Here is a 20,258-nt window from a genome sequence, read left to right on the forward strand (position 1 = left end):
TGTTGCGCGTCAATTTCCTACGCGCCCGTGCGCGACAGTGGGATCACTGTCCATCACGCGATTGCGAGCCCATCGGACCGTCCAAAACTGAGAATGCACAGTAAACACGCCCCCAACCCCCAGCCGCTGCCGCCTCGCCGTCCGGCCACCGCCGGACCGGGCCCGATCGACGACCAACTCGTCGGCGCACTGACCGGGATTGTGGCCGAAATCCGGTGTCGACCGGTGCGCCGACGAGTTGGCCGTCGATCGGGCCCGGTCCGACGGCGGACGATGGCCGGATGGCGACGCGGCGGTGGGAACAGTGGCTGGGGGTCGGAGTGTCGCGAATGGGTCACGGAAATACTTGTCGCGCAGCGGAGCATTTTCGTATATCTATATATATATATAATAACACCCTTCTTTTGTTATGAGAGGTGCGCCTATCCAAATTCGAGTGGAACTTGAAGATATTTCATATTTTTCAAATCAAATTTAAATTTATAATATTTTATTTAATTATTCAAGAATCCAATCAAATCAAAACTCAAATTAAACTCTATTTATTTTTATACAATTTGAATTTAAATAAACTCAAATTAATATTCAAATAACTCCAATCGAATTCGAATTTAAATAATTTCAAGCTATCATTCAATTTGCTCAAATCAAATTTGTATTTTCAAACTTGGAATCAAATTTAAAAATCATATATATTTTTTAAATTTAAATTTGAATATCAATATTTTCATACTATTATATTCATTTGCAACCCTTTCATACTATTCTATTCATTTGCAACACCGCCCATGGATACACTCTTCTATTCAAGTTTATGTACCATTTCCACTTGTTGTCTTCAATCCAAGATATTCAGATGAAAGTTCACATGAAAGGCACAAATCCAGGAAGCCCTAGAGTGGCACATATTGCAGCATGGTTCCTTATTCATCTTTCAGTCATCCATTCATCCATCAAAGTATGAGTTTTATTCAGCATGTAACTCAAGCACAACATGCCATAGCAAAGCCAAATGGCCAAGGTCTCTATATGTATAAGGCATTGTTGTTGATCAATAGCACCAGCATTCAATCTACGAGCTGGCGCCAAACACCCGTATCCTCTCCTCGATTCTTATATTGCAACAAGGGCAACAAGGTTTTGCTGCCTTCTCCTGGTTCTCATTGCAACTCGCACAAAGAACCTGATGTGAACAGGGCAAGAAGACGACGGAGACCTCTTCTTTTGCACAAACGACGCACGCCCTGTTGCGATGCATTGTTTTAGAAGAGTCGCGAGTGAGTGGCTTGGCATTGGCCTCTTTAACAGGCTTGGCTTCTGAATCAATTGACAGAGACATTGTTGTATTTGGAACTGCATATGCTTTGAGACGAGCAAATTCTTCCGTAAGCCTCTGGATATCGTCCTTGTGACGCTGAAAATCTAACTCGATCTTTTGGCGCAGCAACTCTTGTCTTCGGCTGGCATTCACCTTAGCTGCTTCTTTGGCTCTACGTTCTTCCTCGGCCAATTTGACAGCTTCTTCTTTGGCCTTGGTCTCTTGTTTCCACTTCACCTGCATGTTAAAACTTAAACATCAAAACTGTACCAGCTATTACTGACCAAGTAAAATGGATGAAAACATCAAAACTGTACCAGCTATCACTGTTTTATTGCTACCTTTAAACTACTAAACATGGAGAAATACAGCTTCCATTAGCATAGTTTTAAAAAGTAACAAAACCGGTCACTAGGTGAAATTAGAAGGGGGCATATATGCAGCTTCCTGTAAATTTGGACTAAAAATTGACAAAATCGAAAGCTCTCCTGCTTGATAACTTAGAGATCGATGATTGCATGACTTACTGCAAAGCGAGGCCAAGGTGTTATGAAGGTACTGCTAGTCCCTTAAAAACGCCTCTATAATTAAGTTCAGAAGAGTAATTGGTCAATCGCCCCTACAAATGAAAAATGGGTTCTGCAAGACTGTGCTCCATGTAGTAACATCGATTCATTTGATGGATACTTCATTGTTACCTCAAAAAACTGCAACATTAACCAGGTACTCGACTCTTCCACAAGGAATTATTTCGTGTTCATGCGAGTTTGAACAAACTGGGGCTGAGACATGACCACTATGGGAGGCAAAAAGAGAGAATTTTCCACAGAGTGAAAGTTTGATTAGGCCATGTAGAGGAAGAAGGCTTACGAGTTGTGGACTAATTTTCCAGGAGAAGTAATGACAGTACCTAAGGAATAAGCATAGGATAAACCTGTGGCTGCAGCTGCAATGGATCTGATTAGGTGGTATTTGATCATATTCTGTTGGATAAATTATTTTGACTGATTTCTAGCTAAAAACTGGTCCAAACTTTAACTGCTTAAACCTTAATCCAATTCAGATTCTGTACTTAGAAATATGAGATAGGCAGAAAACAGGGTAGTTCATGATTATTTCTTCTCCAGTATGACTAGAATATAATCAACATGAAGTCAGTATTGCTTTCAAAACTTTCATCATTTCTTAATTCTAAATCCTAATTATATTCTCAAACCCTTATCTGCGTTTTCGCATAAGAGACAGAATCTACACTAAGGATCCACTTGGATGAAATAAATTAGGGAAAAGAGATGAAGGATCACAAAGTTGTACATAATGACAGAGTTAGAGTTTCATGTGTAATTTTATAATAATTTCCCGTATCTTCCATCTAAGTAATTCGACTGCTGGGAGGAGAGCAGGATGAAAGAGAGTGGGGGTCACCACATTTCAGATTACTGTTCTGGTGTTTTCACCAGATTTCTTTTCAAGGAATCACAAACTAGAAATATAATTTCCCATTTATTTCGCCGAATTTCTTTTTCCCAGCTCATTCCTTTCCCTAGCTTCTCCTCATTCCCATAGTAATAGCTTCTTTACGTGTAAAGCCGCTTTTATAAACAACAAGAAACCTTATTCCACCAGATAGGATCAACTACATAGATTTTTCTACACCATTAGACTTTATCCCCTATTATATCATCATCTATACTTAAATAAATTTTATCTTATTTTATTATTGCTAACCAAGTCTTTTTTTATCCTCCTCTTTTTCATTTGATGTGCATATTTATCATAATTTCTGTTCTGGTGTTTTCACCAAATTTCTCCTCAAGGAATCACAAACTAGAAATATACTTTTCCATTTATTTCTCCCAATTTCTTTTTCCCAGCTCAATCCTTTCCCTAGCTTCTCCTCATCCCCATAGGAATAGCTGCTTTACGTGTAAAGTCACTTTTACAAACAACAACAAACCTAATCCCACTAGATAGGATCGACTACATAGATCCTTCTGCACCATTAAACTCTATCCCCTACTATATCATCATCTATATTTAAATAACTTTTATTTTATTTTATTATTGCTAACTAAGTTTTTTTTATCTTCCTCTTTTTCGTTTGATGTGCGTATTTGTCATAATTTCACATCGCTTAACTGGAGCATTTATTGATCGTCTAAATATATGTCCGTACCATCTTAAACATATCTTTCGAAGTTTTCCTCAATAGATGTAACTCCGACTTTCTCTCTAATACTCTCATTTTTTATTCTGTCTATCTTCGTATGTCCACACATCTACCTTAACATCCTAATATCTACAACTCTCATCTTCTGCTGATGTACTTGAGTCATAACGCAACATTCAACGTCATATAATATAACAGGTCTAACCGTCGCTTTGTAAAACTTCCCTTTAAGTTTTAGAGGTATTTTAGGATTACATAAAACACCCGATGTTCTCCTCTATTTCAACCATTTTGCTTGTATTCTATGTAAGACATTTCGCAATCCTTCATCGTCTTGAAAAAATGATCTTAAATACTTAAAGCACTCAATTTCAGACAACTTGTCATCTTCTATCTTAACAATTGTCTCGTTACATTTAATATTGCTAAATTTAAATTTCATATATTCTATTTTTACTTTACTAAATTTAAAATTTTTCACTTCTAGTGTTTTACGCCAAGATTCTACTTTAGCATTTACTCCTTCACATGTCTCATCTACCAAAATAATATCATTTGCAAACAACATGCACTACAATACTGTGTCTTGAATGTATCCAGTGACTTCGTCCATGATTAGTGTAAAAAGATAGACTTATAGTTTATTCTTGATGTTACCATATCTTTATTGGAAACGCTTCAGTTAATCCGCCTGAAATCTTTACTCTAGTCGTTACATTCTCATACATTTCTTAATTAATTTAATATATGTTACGCTAACACCTCTCTTTTTTAGAATTTTCCATATAATTTCTCTTGCAACTCTATTATAAACTTTTTCTAAGTTAATGAATACCATGTGTAGATCTTACTTTTGCTTCTGATACTTTTCAATTAGTTGTTAGAGAAGATATATAGCTTCTATTGTCAACTTTCCAGACATGAACCCAAATTGATTTTTGGTCACAGTGATCTCTTTCCTTAATCATTTTTCTATTACTCTGTCCTAAAATTTCATGGTATGATTTATTAGTTTAATACTCCTATAGTTTATATAATTTTGTACGTCTCCCTTATTCTTATATAAGGGAATTAGAGTACTTGTCCTTCATTGATAAGTCATTTAATTCCTTATTTCCCTAGGCACTTCCCTATTTCTATTGGAATATCATCAGATCCAATGACTTTTCCATTTTGCATCCCACTTAGAACTTATTATATACTTTTAAAGTTTGAATTCTACGATAAACATTTAAATTTCTATACTTATTTGAACTACTTAAATTACCTAAGTTAAGTTGGTCATCTAAACCTTCATTAAAAAGTCAATAAAAATATCTTTTCAACCGCTCTTTTATTTCTCCATCATTTACTTTATTGTATTCATCTTTAATATATCTTATTTGGATAATATTTTTTATCTTCCTCTCTCTCACTTTAGCTATTCTATAAATGTCTCTTTCCCCTTCTTTTATATCTAATTTTCGATATAACCGATCAAAAATTTCATTCTTAACTTCATTCGTTGCTTTCTTAGCCTCTTTCTTGGCTATTGTATATTTTTTAAAGTTTTCCTCATTCTCACAAGTATATAATTCTTTATAGGCTGTTTGTTTTTCCTTCACTTTCTCTTGTACTTTCTCATTATACCATCAAGATTTCTTACTTGATGGTGCATGCTCCTTTGACTCACCAAGTACACTCTTGACTACTATTTTTAACTTTGATATCATCTTATCGCATGTCGTATTAGAGTCATCGTATATTTCACGTAATGCTTATACTCCTATCTTCTTTTTAAATATGTTTTGTTTCTCATCTTTAACTTCCACTACTTAATTCTTGGAGTTGTTATATTTTCCTTCTATTGATACTATGCTTAAGGCGTATATCCAACACTACTAACCTATATTGGATAGTTAAGTTTTCTCTAAAGATGACCTTGCAATCTTTTCAAATTTTCTATCTTTCTTCCTAACCATAAGAAAGTCAATTTGCGATTTATTATTCCCACTTTTGAACGTGACTAAGTGTTCTTCTCTTTTCTTAAAAAAACTTATTAATTAGTATAAGATCATATGTTATCGCAAAATCCAATATAGTTTTCCTCATTTCTTATTCCAAACTAATAACCCTCAAGCACCCTCTCATATTCCTCATTTTTCACTCCGATATGCTCATTTCGATTATCTCCTATTAAAATCATTTCATTTGGTAGAATATTTTGTAATACTTCATCTAGATCGTCTCAAAATCTTGATTTGATATCTTCATCTAATCTTACTTGAGGTGTATATATGTTAATTACATTCATAATTTCTTTCTCCACTACTATCTTGAGAGCTATAATTCTAACTCTCTTTCTAACTACTCTTGTAATTTCATCCTTTAACGAACTATCTATAACAATACCAACTCCATTTCTTGTTTTACTCTTTCTAGTGTACTATAATTTAAAATCTGAGTTCTCTATCATCTTTGCCTTCTCACCTACCTATTTTGTCTATTGTACACACAAAATATTAATTCTTCTCCAAATCATCGTATCTACTATCAATTGCCATTCCTATGTTCCACGTTCCAAATCTTAGACTATTAATTTTCTTATAATATTTGTTCTTATCCAACCTATGGTGTGAGAACTCTTACCTATTTAACACAACATCCAAGTTTTCATGAAGATATAGCGGTCCTTGTCAATACGTTACAGTCGGACCCTGCAATGTGAACTCTTGCATATTTATCACTACACTCGAGCTCTGAGTCTTTGCCAAGATGTTACAATCAGACTCTGCAATGTATTCCTTTCAGAAAACATCCTAACATTAGCACAATAATTAAATGGATTCATTCATTGAGAAGGATGAAGTATATAATGGAACTTTTATGCCAAACAACTGTTGCATTGAGAAGTTGATAGATAAAATACCATGTTGGTTTTCAAAATAGTAGTTGCATTGATGTTTGTATGCATGCCAAAGATAAAGCAACACAATACTAGTAAATTCCTGAAAGTAATCGTCATCTTCAACATGCTAGAGAAAAATATAAAAATTTCAGTAGTTTGAATTTACTGCTGAATCTTGAGTTAATCTACAAAGTCAGATCAATAAACAATAAAGTTAATGAAGAAGAGACTATGTAAAGTTGAATCCTATATTATGAACACTGTGCAAATAATAGTAAAATATTCAACTATTAATAAGTGATAGAGCAATCACCAATTTGCATAACAATTTTTGGCGGAAAGAGAAACCAAGAACATCTATGATGTTGAATAGGTTGGTGCCAGTCAAGGAGACAACTAGTGACTCAAGCCTTTTGTTTTGGTGCAACATACAATAAATAAAACAAACAGAATTGGAAGTTTGAAGCATCATAAGACCCTTGAAATCTAACCCTATTTTGAATGTGATGACAACTAAAATCTGAGTCTTCTAATGCTGTGTTTACAAAAATGAAAATTAGACAGAAAAGAAAGAAATGGAACGACATGATCAATTTCTCTTATTTACTTTGGAGAAAATAGAGAAGAGAGTAATTTAGTTCCATCCATCTCCTGTAGTTCAAATCAGACAGAAATTAATGGAAATGAAATTTATACATTTTGTAAGAACAAATAAGTGAAGGTGTATCTCTTCCTTCAATTCTTCCCAGCAAGATAAATGAAACAAAGTGAAAATAAGATAATTCAACCCATTTCTTTCTTTCCTATTTCCTGTACTATTTCATTTCCCATCTATTTCTTCCCCTCCAAATAAACAAAGCATACAGAGAAAACTATCTCATGTAGCACAAAAATTGAACCCAAACTCACACAAAGAATTGGGACAAAATTGACACAGCACAAGGGATAAGAGGAGTTTTTATTAAATTAAAAGATGGTCATACATTGAAGAATTGGACCTCTTTACAAGCCTAACCTAAAAAAACTATAAAAAAAAACAATCCTAGCAAAACTATACATACCAAAACTATTCAATGCCCAAAAAGAAACAATTACCAATAAAACATTTTCTTAAAACCTTATACTCCTAAAGAGGAGCTCTTACCAAAATAAAATCATTAAAAATCTCAAACTTTTAAAAACCCATCTCCTTGTTTATCACTACTTGGTTAATTTTATGTTCGACAATGAAATTAAATTTGTAATCTGTTGTCTACTCTTGTTATCTGAGATCTCAAATATTCAAAGAAGCTAATATAACCAATGAATGAACTAAGATGATATTTAACTAAAAATATTCCAAAAAGGATTAGCATTTTATTACAAACAATAATTGAATTTGATTCAGACCTACCTCATATTCCTTTGTTGCATCCCTGGCTTCATCCAATTTCTTTTGCATCTGCTTGATCTTCTTCTTCTCCTCTGCAATTTCTTTCTGCATTTTCTCCCTTTGCTTCTCCCAAGCCATCAGCTTTTTAAGACACTTCTTCTCCCTCCTAGCCACTTCAGCACATGTCCTTACCGACTCCGATGCACTCAACTTGGAAGCTTCTATCTCAGCTCGCATCTCAGCATTTTCAGTCTCCAGCCGCCGTACGACAGCATTTGATCGGTCTACCTGCCCACTCACCTTCTTTAGTGCACCTTCCATCCCAGTAAGCCGCTTCATGGTGGCATCCTCTAATGAATGATTTCCCTTTTTTAACCGCAAGTTCTCCTCCCTTTCCATCCTCAGCAGCCTCAGCTCTGTGAGGTCATTGCTCAGCTTGCGAGCAGCCTGCAGTGCCTTCTGCTGAGCCCACTCCTTCCTCTCCTTCACCTGAGCCTCAAGATCCCGAATCTGGCTAATAACGTCCAAGATCATGTCTTTCTTGGGATCCCCTGAACCATTTTCTTCAAGATTCATGCCTTCCAAAGCCCTTAGTACGGAATCCACTGCGCTGAGATCCGAAGAGGAGTCATTCTCCCTTCTATCGGCAGCAGCACTATCTACCTTCGGCTTCAGCTGCTCTGACGGAAAATTAGAGATCTTTTGGGGTGTCGATGGCTTTAAAAATGGACGAAAACCAGAAGTCGGAGTAAACGAGGCTGCATTCCGCCTCATGGCAGACTTCATAGAAGGATGAAGAGCATAGCGCCGAGAGTCGGCAGCAACATCACCACCAAAAACAGCTGGGGCTACTGTAGCAGCTTCAGCAGATTTGCAAAGACTAAAAGAGGGATTTCTCAACTCGTCATCTCGGGTGGTGGATGCGGTCACAGGAGAAGGAGGTGGGTCCAGAGTAGGAGATGGGTGTGTGGTAGCCGACGGCGGCAGCGACAAGAACGGGATCTCAATAATGCTGGCGCGGCCAACCTGCAGATCGCTCATCAAAAGGCACCACATGGCGTCGCCACGGGTAAGATTAGGGCGCATCTGCTGGAGAAGACAGACCAATCCCGTGAGTGAGTGTTCCTGGAGATGGCGGAGGTCAGTGAATCCATTCGATGCGGCAGGGACGACGGAGGAATCCTTCCGAGGCAATGGCGTGTTGAGATAAGCGATGGCGTTTTGGAGGATATTGGAGAGCACGTCCATCGATCCGTAGCAATAGCCATTGCAGAGGACAGCGCGGAGCGCCGCGTCCTCGTCATAGCCCAGAGCGATCAGACGCGAAAGCGCCTCCCTGTAGACGAGGTCAAGATTCCCAAGGAGGTGTTCTTCCAGCTGCTCCTCGGTGAAGTACCCCCACCCGGCGTCGTCGTAGGGGCCGGGGACGTAGGAGGGGTTAGGGATGCCGAAGCCGGGGTCGGGATCGGGGTGTCCGGACGAGGAAGAGGCGAGATTGGGAGGTAAGGAGGAAGCGGTGTCGATGGCGGGATCGGAGGCCGAGGCGGCGGAGTCCGGCGGGTTCTTCAATGAGCGGCGGGGCTTCCGGAAGCCTCGGATCGGCTTGTTTCGTGCGTTGCTACCCATCGGATACGGCGGAGGCGATCGGAGACGAGAGATTGAAGGCGATCGGAGATCGATCGGAGGAAGGGGAGAGGCTTTGGATTCGGCGAGGATGGGAGGTAGGAATAGGAAATGTGGTCGTGGCTGGCGAAGCGAGAGGTATAGAAGAAGGCCCAAATCCGCCATTTAATATTTAATTGGAATAGGGATGGGATTGGCTTGGCCCATTAGGGCTTTGAATACGTGTCCACCACTAATTTTCAATACCAAAAGAGCATACCCATACCCATAAAGCACCCAAAAAAAAATATTTTAAACACAAATTATGAGTAAAACACGATTTGAATAGACTGACCGTCCAAATATGGTAAAATGTACAGTATTTATCCTGACTCTTGCTGCTATTAGTCGTCCTCGTCGCGCCGTCCAACCAGCACCGACTGTCAGCCCAGCCACGATCGATGCGCTACTTGCCGACGTGTCGGCCGACGTCAGATTCCGACGCAATTTGGCGGGAAACCGATGCACGCCATTGCCGATCGCGTTTCTGGTCAAATCGCGATCGGATTCCGACCAAATTGCGACCGTAGACCGACCGAGGAAGGACCAGTGTCGCACGGTGATCCTTCCTCGGCCGATCTCCAACCGTGATTTGGTCGAAATCCGACCGCGATTTGATCGAAAATGCACGCGTGCTACTGTCGACCGTGTTCCGACCAAATTGCGCTGGATTCCGACCACAATCGGACTGGAATTCGACGCCGATCGACGTGCTGATGAGTGCCGCATCGATCATGCCCGGGCCGGCGACCGACAATGATCGGACGGCGAGACGAGGGCGATAACAACGACGATGGATCAACTGTGTCGCTCATAGAGTCGCACAGCACGAGTCGCACAGAATGTCAAAACACACACATATATATATAATAAAAAAAATCATGTTCCGGAAATTTTTAATTGTTATTATTAGACAATTTAAAACCTAAATGAAAACTTAATTGTTATTATTAGACAATTTAAAAACCATAAAATTTAAAATTTTTAAAAGCATTTCTGTTCCGGAAAGATTGATTGGAGTTTGGAAACAGTATTAGGTATTGAGATTCAAATTTTGAGGAAAAAAAAAGCCAAAAGTATTATTTTGAGCCAAACAAAAAAAAACCATTGAACAAATTAGAATGAGCCAAAGCCACAGACAAGGATTCTGAGAACACCAAACGAAGGAGAGACGACATAAACCTTCTACAATATGATATTGAATGAGCCAAAACCATATAAACATGGATTCTCAGATCTTAGTAAACATCTAATAGATGAATATAAGATTTCCCACAATGAGAAAGGATTGCTAATAAGGGTAAAAATAACTCTTTATACAGGGTAGGATCGATGATCAAGACAGACAAACTTAGAAGTTATGATCAACGATCCACCAACATTGAATGAGATTCTGGATATCGCACCGGCAAACTTAGCTACAAGGTAGTTCATAAATAGGCGACTCGCAGCATGGCCAATGAGTAAGATCAAAGATCGGAGAGGCTCTTACCACTTATGAAGTCGACCACCTCAGTAACAGCATAGTGTAATGCGGCTGAGACAGCAACTACGTTTTCCATGAACTCTTCGGCGGTCGGCTTTGGACCGTCCACGATATCCGTCACAGCCTTGATCAAGATTGTCGGAACAGATAATAAATCAGCAACGTATGCCACTGCTGCTCCCTGAGAAAATGCAAGTCTTTCGGTAACTATCAGCCAATACACTTGAATCATGGATCGGAACACCGAGATGAAGTAGCAAATGATGAGTGATTACATGTAGAAGGTGCAACTCTTCGTTTTATAGCCCGATTTCTAGTACAACAGCATTTTAAAAGAACATAGAAGATGGTTTCACTTCCAAAAAGTTCGATATGCAAGTTACAAAGCCCCAAAGTTTAGTTGGGATGATACAATAATTTTGTATCTTAAACCCCTTGCCACTAGTTTTAGGCCATAAGCACTATAATTTAAACATCTAACCAAACTTGCATGTTTGCGATGTGGAGATGAAGTAGCACAAACTCATTTCTAAGGCTTTAAAATGATCAATGATCGCATGTAGAAGGTGGCACTCTTCATTTTATAGCCTCTATTTTCTAGTACAAGAGCATCTTAAGAGTACATAGAAGATGGTTTCACTTCTCCATGAGTCTCAAATCGGTAAGGATAAAAAGTTTGATATTAGCCCTGAGGTTTAGTAGGGACTGTAGAGTATTCTTTGATCTTAAGCCCCTTGCTACTAGACTGAGGACATTGGCACTATAATTCAAACATGTAACCGAACTTGCAGGTTTGTAAAGATAAATGGATCATTAGACAAGCATATTACCTCCATGTCTTTAAGCGTTGCATCATTTGCCGTGATTGATGATTCATCTTGTGGACACATATCCAAGGAATCCCCAGTGGACAATTTTCCGACCTATGGTAGATCAAAAGAAGCCTATTAACAAGGGGCACCAGTATGAGGCATTTAATTTACACACAATTGTCAATTCTTCCAATCAAAATAAGAGGGAAAATGGTTTAGTCATATTTGATTAAAAGAACCACGTTAAAAGTCAAGTTTAGGCCAGCATCATAACACGAGCATTTAGATGAAAGCATTTATGAAACGGGAACAAAAGGTTCAGCAAATAAAAGGTTTTACAAAAAAAAATAAAAAAAAAATACATCTGATGCAGGATGAATGAGAAAATTAACTAAGATGACGGAAGAAGAAAGACAAGGGTGGAGAAAGGAATTGTAGGGAACACCGAAGGGAGGGGGAGCAGGCGAGCATGCTCGTGGGCATGTGTAAGAGAGAAAGAGAGGGAGGGGGCTCAGTACTAAATGGAGATTGGCTTATAAGAGATAAAAGATTAGGTGACTGTGGCCAACTCTATATGCTGTTGGATTCCCGTACTAAGTTTTCATATGCAGCCACCATATTTTCAAGATAATGCTAGTATAAAGAACATGCATTAAAACTCCTCACAAATACCTTGATTCCAAGTTGTTTTACAAGATTTGGAGTGGAGAATGTTCGCCTTGCTCCGATTCCATATAAATCAAAGACTTGCATATGTAAAAAAATAAAAAGAGTCAAATGCAGCAGGGAAACTTCTTCAAATCTTTCACATCAATATAAAAGAAAATATTCCATTTTTCCAAAGTTTGAGATCAAACATAGAACTGTAACAGGTTACTTAATGAGAAATGGCCAATTTGAAAGAAACCATAACAATCCAACCTGACCAAGCTTAGCAAGCACTATCACTTCAAAGGCATAAAGTAAAAAAAAAACAAATAATTGTTCTGTGGTTTTATAGGTCAGAAGAGTGTAACGAATAAAGGGCATTCAAGCGAGATAGCAGCAGGAAGACTCACTGGTATAGGAATTCTTCTATCGTGGAAAGCTACATCTGAAGCAAGATAGACATCTATTATTGAAGCTCCTTTTGCCTGAATTGCCAAGAATCTAATAAGAATAAAACCAATTAACAGAAAGCCAGAAGCATCAGCAAGACCAATATAACAAACAAAACTTTAATACTCCTTTTAAACCGACAGAAATTGTGTATGAGTGGACTATGGAGAGATACAAACATGTGACATACATAAAAAAAGCCAAGACAAAGTGGTTCGATAGAGGCTCTTAGGACAACTTTCTTCTCTTGTCAAGGGCATAAGTCTATCAACGAAGAAACAAAAAATAGACGATTGGATGAGTGGACATCTATGTTCAAAATGTTTCAGTAAAGTTTGATGTAGTTGCAAATGCAAAAGAGAGGTTGCGGAAGGTAATAGTCCCTACAAAGATCAACGGGTTTCAATGCGACTGATTCACCACTAAGTTCATAAGTCGTATTATTCAGACATCATTATCTCTTTTAAAAACATACAAGCCTTTAGCAAACATCAATGATAAGCTTTATTCATCTAAATCATCCATATAATCATTAAAAGTTGATCTTTTAGTCATGAAATTTATGTTGGACTTCCAAGATGTTATATGAGAAACATACTTGAAAGCCACCAGCAGTTCCTGCGTTGATAATAAGGTCTGGTTTGAATGCTTGAATGGAAGCATAAGTTAAAAGAGATGCTGATACAGTGCCAACACTATCAACACCTGAAATTAGTAGAAAAGTTCAATGATAACTCCCAGCCAACGAAAAAGAAAGGGAAGGGATTTGTCATTCTAAGTTGAAAACACAATCTAAGAACTCTGAATTTCAAATGCTAGATTAGAGCCATTAACCTAGCAGAAAGAGCTTGATGACACTTGAGCTTCACCTCGGTATGAAACATTTCAGAGCATAGTTAACACAGAAATTAAATGATCTAGATAAGAAAAGTGTACCATACCTTAAATACTTTCAGAGACATTTAGAAATCACATTAGTTAATTAATTGATTAAAAAATTCCATCGATTTAAAAGAACAACACACCAACTTGATTCTTTTGTAGATCCTCTAGACATACAGAAACTCTAAAATAATTATTAGCAGTCAAATTCACAATTTTCGAAAAAAAATCAAAAAAAAAATGTAAGCATGCAGCAATCTTATTGTGTAAATATAGAAAAAGGGATAAAAGAATGAAAATATTTATTACTGAATTATTATCAGAACAAACAACAATGTCACTCTTCAACCATCATTCACATTTATCAATCAATAGATCTTGTGCAATTAAAATTACCAGACCCATTATACAAACAGGAGTGCCTTGAGAAAAATAAAGCATCTCATTTAGAAGAAAAATATACTAGCCAATATCACATCTGAATCAAGAAGTCTGAAATAAAGGAGATTTTACCCAATACTGCATCTTTCCCTGGCCATACTAGATTGATATGCAGGCCTTTGTAAGTACCATGATATCGGACCCATGGAACACCTTTGGGAAACCTGTTGCAAACAGAATTCAACTCTCACAGATATGTAATAGAAATATCAAAGCAGTTAATGATGTGAGAGCTAAACCAATTAGCAATACATTTGCAAATACATTAAATTGGATACATGGTTATTCTTTTGCAGATCAGTAGAACCAAATGTTACATTTCTCTATAACGCTTCACTACCTGAATGGTAGTCAAACTATATCATACTTCAGTACCTGAATGGTAGTCAAATTATACCATACTTCAGTACCAGAATGGTTGTCAAACTATATCATACTTCAGTACCAGAATGGTAGTCAAACTATATCAATCAGTTAGACCACACTGGAAAAATCAGACGATTTTGCGGCATTAATTTTTTGCAGCAACAGAAGGCTAGTGCTTATGGACAATGATATTGTGGTTACTCTTTGTGGCCACTCATGAGATGGCATCGAAAATATCTGTTACAGGGGGTGTAGTGACAAACAACATCGGCGGGAGCATAGCTCTGCATCCTGCACCACCCTAACCCTACTCGTCGATCAATCTAAACATTCACTTTCGCAAAACAATTATAAAAAAAATCCTTCTCGAAGGAGAAAATACGCGTCCTGCTTTCTTATTGGCCAAAGTTAAGGACAAAAATACATATTTTAATCTGTAAGCTCACACTGATCGATCAAGATCCTCTGAAAGCTCGAACTTTGCGACCAAGGGGAGCGCCTCCGTCTGCATCGCTACCGATCCGAAGCCACGCAACCAAATTCAATAACCAACACTTGAAATGAAGGAGAGAAAAATAGTGTTTCGTCCAGTACCTACGACGATCACGATGGTTGAGATGGGCTGATCGCCGGTGGTCTTTGCAGCAAGGTTCTCCTCGATCGCCGCTGCCTCTGCCGCAGCGTGGGCCGCAGTAGTCTCCTCGGGAGGAGCCATCACTTTCACTCTTTCTCGCCTTCCGATCGGTGTGGGAGGAAAGACGGCGGCCGGAGTATCGAGGAGGATTGTAAAGAGACGAAGCAGATCGCGGAATTGGATTGGGTTTTAGTTAGGGATTGGCTTATGGACCAGGGTTTTAGCAGATTGATTATGTCTAATTATATAAAACGGTTAATTAACCAAAAACCGGGAAACTTCCAATTTTGTCATCAAATTTATTTTCCTTTCTAAAAACGCCCTTGCTGATAAAGATCTTAGGGTGCCCTTTATTTCCTAATTGTCGCATTTTAAGAAAATATCAAAAGGGAACTTGATATTCTATAATTTTTTTATTAATCAAATATCTAATTTTTTTATCAGATTAATCCTAAAGATAGATAGCCTTCTATTATTTTGAATTCGATCAAAAAATCATTCAACTTAGTTAAAATGGATTGAATATTATTGAAATATTTTTTATCAAAATTATTACAACTTACTCGTACTTGATCAATCGAAGCAACTTTAATCAATATTATTCCTACTGTGCCATTGAACAATAATACGATGGGACATTTTTTTATATATTTTTTAAATTTTCATCCAAGATATTATTAAGATTATAAATGAATTAAATATTTATGGACAAATTTAATATTACGCTCGATATGAGTTATTTAAATAAATAAATTTAAATAATTTATTAAATTAATATTTATTAATATTCATAAATAAAATTTTATAAATTATATCTATAAATAAAATTTATAAATAAATAAACTCTTAAAAATAACAAATAAATTATAATATCAAATTTAATAACTAATCAATTGGTTTAAAAATATAAAATTTTAAATAATCAAATAAATTTAAATTAAAAGTTCAATAATATCTAAACAAATCAAACTCAAATAAATTTAAATCAAATTTTAAAAAAATCAATTCGAATTTAAATAATCATTTTTAATATTGACTTGAGTTAGTCGATTAACTTAACAAATAAGTTTAACACCTTTGTCTGGACAGCTGTTGGCCTACCTTCAACCAATGCTTGCTTCAACTGCTGCGTTAACAGCAATGTTTCACAATCACACATGAGCACGCATCTCTGTTTACTCTATTTATTTCCTCTCGCTCTCCGTGTTCACTTGGAACATTCTGGCAAATGAAATAAACAACGAAGAGTCTGAACTGTCGTTGATTGCGGAATCAATCAGGAACTGCTATTTATTAATGTTTCGTATGTCCTCGTAAAACAACACGCAGGAAGTGTTTCTAGGGCATCAAAATCATGATTGAAAGATCAACTGGCCATTTACAATACCTTTTGCTATTGTATATTGATGTAGTGGAGGCAATCGAGGCCACGTGACATGTCTAAAATTAAATCAACGCAGAGGCAGGTTAGTTCAACTCATGGTCGAGCTCAAGTCAGGTCAATCAAATTCACAGTCGAGCTCAAGTCAAACTAAGTCAATTCACAGCGAGTTCAAGATAAATTAGCCGAATTCAAGACTAAACTCGGGTCGAGCTAGCAGATCGAAAGACGGAGTCATGCAATCATAATATGGCATGATGCGGTTAAGCAAGAAGTGTGCAAACGATAGACTATCTTTACTCTCCTAGGATGGTATAAAAGGAGGTCCGCTCACACGGACATAAATACCCCCAATAATTTTTTACTACTTATTTACAGTTTTTCCCATCTACTTCTCTTTTTTTCTTTGTAAGGGTTTGACTTGAGCATCACAGAAATTTCATGAAGATCCATCTTGACCTTTTTTTTTTTTTTACTCTTTTACAGTGTTCTCAATCTTCCTAATGCAGTTGTCATCGTTTGAGATCCTCATAAGAACCGGATATCTTCTTACCAGATGTCTCAGACCCATCCTTGTGTTGTCTGTATAGCCGTCAAGTTGGGTTAGGCCCGCCAGGTTGGCCCGCCCCGTCAAGAAATTTAGGCGGGTTGGTTGAAATTTTATCAATCCATTTTAAGATGGGTTGAGGTGGCCCGCCTAGGCCCGCGACCGGCGTGGGTTGGCCCGCGGCGGGCTTGGGTCGACCCGCGGGTTGAGAAAGTTTATTTATTTATTTTAAATTTTAAAATTAAAGTATAAAATTTAATGAATTAGTGGGATTCATATCTATTTAAAATACAATTTAAGTTTAAAAATTATAATTCAAACTTAAAACTTTCAACTTAATGAATTTAAATTATACTTCAAACTTAAAATTTTTAATATTTTTTTATTTTTTTAATAGGCCCGCGGGTTGGCCCGCCTAACCCGCGACCCACCTTGAGTTGGGTTGAGTTGGAGATTTCCCAACCCGCCCCGCCCCGCCATATGATGGGCCCGTCATGGGTTAGCCCACCCCGCCATGGGTTGTCCCGTTTGACAGCTCTAGTTATTTGATCCGATACAAGCCAATCCAATAGAAATCGACCCAACAATAGTCGGCCAGGAAAACACAATTTCGAGATATCTCGGTGCTGTCCTTATATTGCTTGACCCAATACAAGCAGATCCAATAGAAACTGACCCAACAATAGTCGGCTTGGAAAACATTGTTGGAAATATGAATAGAAACAATGAAATGGAAGGATGGAGAAGACCCTCATATGGAGGACTTTAGTCCCACATTGGTAGTTGAAGGGCAACTTAGTTGGTTTATATTGTATCACAAGCATTGATGTTATGAACAAATGCAAGGGGAGAGGCTCTCTCTCACGCGTGGGTGCGCAAGGGGGGTGCAAATCCAGGGCCCGGATTGCATTGCCCACAAGGTAACTTGTGTGCGAGCGCGACCTACGCGCGTCGAATGTCGGATCGGTCAGGGCGTAATTTGCCCAAGCAGATGAACCAACATTTTGTCATTCCTTTCAATTTTTTTTGTAACGTTGGCTGCAATGAAACGGACAAGAGTTATTACCTGGCGTTGAAACGGCCAGAGTTAATTAGACGTTTTGAATCAAGCCATCAATTCCACCATTAATCTCCAATTAATTGGAGATATGGTGCGAGGTTATAAAAGAGGCAGCGATGGGAGCAGAGAACAGAGTATTCTCGATCCATCACTTCCTCTTTTCTCTGCTTTCCCCTGTGATAGCCTACGGGTGTAATCAGTTCGCCGGCAACGATCTGTGCTTGATTGTTTTCCGGTTCTGTCGTTGTATCCTGGGAAACAGACGTCCGTTTTTACCTCTAAGCACCGCCGGAGGGGATAAATCTGTTTTAAGGAAACTGCGTTGAACGCAGGCCTCGACCATTCGGCAACTCGGCTCGGCCATTCGGTCATTCGGCAACTCGGCTCGGCCATTCGGCAACTTGGCTCGGCACTCGGCGGTTCGGCCACTCGGCTCAGCACTAGGCAGTTCTGCCATTCGGCTCGGCCACTCTGCTCGGCACTGAGTTCGACCACTCTGCTCGGCCATTCTGCTCAGCATTTGGCAGTTGACCACTCAGTCATTCAGCTCTCTCCGCCAAAGCATATATTTAACAAACACAAACTTGAAATGTCTTGACGTCGTCCTTATGTTGCTTGACTTGATACAAGCTGATCCAATAGAAACCGACCTAACAATAATCGCCTAGATAAACACAAACTCAAGAGGAGTCGACCTGACCCATACTCAACTTGTCAAAAGAACTCATTTCAACGTGTGTAGAGAAAGTCAACTAATCACAATCATATATTTTATAAACATTTTACTTTTTTCCGGTCTTTAAAATCATTTTATCACATGGGATAGTAGAATAATAATATACATTCAACATTTTTAAGTATTATTCTTGAAAGTTAAAAAACTATTGCCATGTTCATGTTCATGTTCTTTCTTTCTCTTTTTCATTGTGAGTATCAAATTTTCATCTATTCGTTATTGAATTAGGTTTCTTTTACCCCAAATTGTGAGATAGTGGGTTAGGTTTGATCCAAATTCATCGATATGATTTTCATTCTTTTGAAAAATATAATTAATCATTAGTCAAAAGAAAATCTTAGTCAAAATTGTTACAGTCAAGGGGTGGTTAAGTTTCAATTAATGAAAAAAAAAATACTATTATTAAGTTTGACGTCTATATTTTTCTTATTTATCTCTTGAAATTAAATTTATTCATTTGTATAATAAACATTACTTTCCATTTCAAAATATTCATAAAATAAATCTATAAAGAAAGTATTTATCTGGAAAAAAAGAAAATTATTAATTATTAAAAGTTTTCTTCCTTGGGAGGAAATAAAAATAAATAAATAAAAAGGAAATGAGGAGAATTCGCGCCGCGATTTCCTCGGTTACGTCGCGCATGACGACGCCACATGCCCCACCGCCCGGCAACGTGACCCACCTCAGATATTGTATACCGTCACTTTCCATGAAATATATAAAAATATTAATTAAAAAATATTTAATTGGATTAAGAAAATTAATATTATATGATATAATAAATAAAAGGTACACTTTATTTTCAAAAAAATACTCAATCTTTAATATTAAAATAATATTTTTTAAAAAATCAATATCACAATAGTGTTGATGTGTGAAAATCAACATGACAATGATATTATTCTTTGAAATTTAACATCATAGTGATGTTGATTTTAAAGTTTATGTAATACTAAAATGATATTAATTTTTGAAATGTAATATCATTGTGATATTGATTTTTTTTTTAAAAAAATATCATAGTAATATTGATTTTTAAAAATTAATATTATAGTGATAAAAATTGGTATCATAGTGGCATTATAGTGGTTAACGGGAGAGGCAAAATAAAAAATAAGTACGTCAAAAATTTAAAAGTTAAGTGTGTTTTAGGAATTTCCTAACATGTGCGGCCTTTAATCAATTGCTATTTATTTTTTCTATTTTATCTGTTAATTGCAATTTTCACTAAAATTATTTTAAGTCACAGTACTTTTATTTTAAAAAATTTAACCAATATTTAATAATGTTGGAATAATTTTAACAAGCACTAAAGTATTTTTGACAACGAAGTAGAAATGATTTATATTATACTATTTTTGACTAAAATTAGTTAACGTTATAATAATTTAAATAAAAATTAC

General features: G+C 37.1%; 2 protein-coding genes across 3 annotated transcripts; both read right to left on the reverse strand.

The window, feature by feature from the left end:
* Window positions 1-945: 945 nt before the first annotated feature.
* On the reverse strand, window positions 946-9,480 carry LOC141820075 (MND1-interacting protein 1-like). Its single transcript, XM_074707359.1, has 2 exons — window positions 7,769-9,480; window positions 946-1,555 (listed from the first exon to the last, which is right to left on the reverse strand). The coding sequence occupies exons 1-2, from the start codon at window positions 9,371-9,373 to the stop codon at window positions 1,073-1,075; spliced, it is 2,088 nt and encodes a 695-aa protein (XP_074563460.1). The 5' UTR covers window positions 9,374-9,480; the 3' UTR covers window positions 946-1,072.
* Window positions 9,481-10,612: 1,132 nt separating this feature from the next.
* Window positions 10,613-15,328, reverse strand: LOC141820012 (5'-methylthioadenosine/S-adenosylhomocysteine nucleosidase-like). Of its 2 annotated transcripts, XM_074707292.1 has the most exons (8): window positions 15,089-15,328; window positions 14,941-15,007; window positions 14,201-14,292; window positions 13,404-13,510; window positions 12,762-12,840; window positions 12,380-12,453; window positions 11,726-11,818; window positions 10,613-11,076 (listed from the first exon to the last, which is right to left on the reverse strand). In XM_074707292.1, the coding sequence occupies exons 1-8, from the start codon at window positions 15,207-15,209 to the stop codon at window positions 10,879-10,881; spliced, it is 831 nt and encodes a 276-aa protein (XP_074563393.1). In that variant the 5' UTR covers window positions 15,210-15,328; the 3' UTR covers window positions 10,613-10,878. The 2 variants fall into 2 exon arrangements, with proteins under 2 accessions (XP_074563393.1, XP_074563392.1); XM_074707291.1 differs by lacking the exon at window positions 12,380-12,453 and having other exon boundaries at window positions 12,766-12,840.
* Window positions 15,329-20,258: the final 4,930 nt, after the last annotated feature.

Source organism: Curcuma longa, unplaced genomic scaffold, assembly GCF_044706935.1.
Source record: "Curcuma longa cultivar G26 ecotype Majalengka, Jawa Barat unplaced genomic scaffold, ITB_CL_G26_1.1 utg2646_np1212_2152390_RagTag, whole genome shotgun sequence".
In the NCBI taxonomy this organism is placed as follows: domain Eukaryota; kingdom Viridiplantae; phylum Streptophyta; class Magnoliopsida; order Zingiberales; family Zingiberaceae; genus Curcuma; species Curcuma longa.

Coding starts and splice junctions, on each gene's coding strand:
- LOC141820075 (XM_074707359.1), bottom strand. CDS start 9,373: ATGGGTAGCAACGCACGAAACAAGCCGATCCGAGGCTTCCGGAAGCCC. Junction 1,556..7,768: donor ATGCAACAAAGGAATATGAG/GTAGGTCTGAAT, acceptor TTTAACATGCAG/GTGAAGTGGAAACAAGAGAC.
- LOC141820012 (XM_074707292.1), bottom strand. CDS start 15,209: ATGGCTCCTCCCGAGGAGACTACTGCGGCCCACGCTGCGGCAGAGGCA. Junction 15,008..15,088: donor AACCATCGTGATCGTCGTAG/GTACTGGACGAA, acceptor TCGGATCGGTAG/CGATGCAGACGGAGGCGCTC. Junction 14,293..14,940: donor GAGGATCTTGATCGATCAGT/GTGAGCTTACAG, acceptor TGTTTGCAACAG/GTTTCCCAAAGGTGTTCCAT.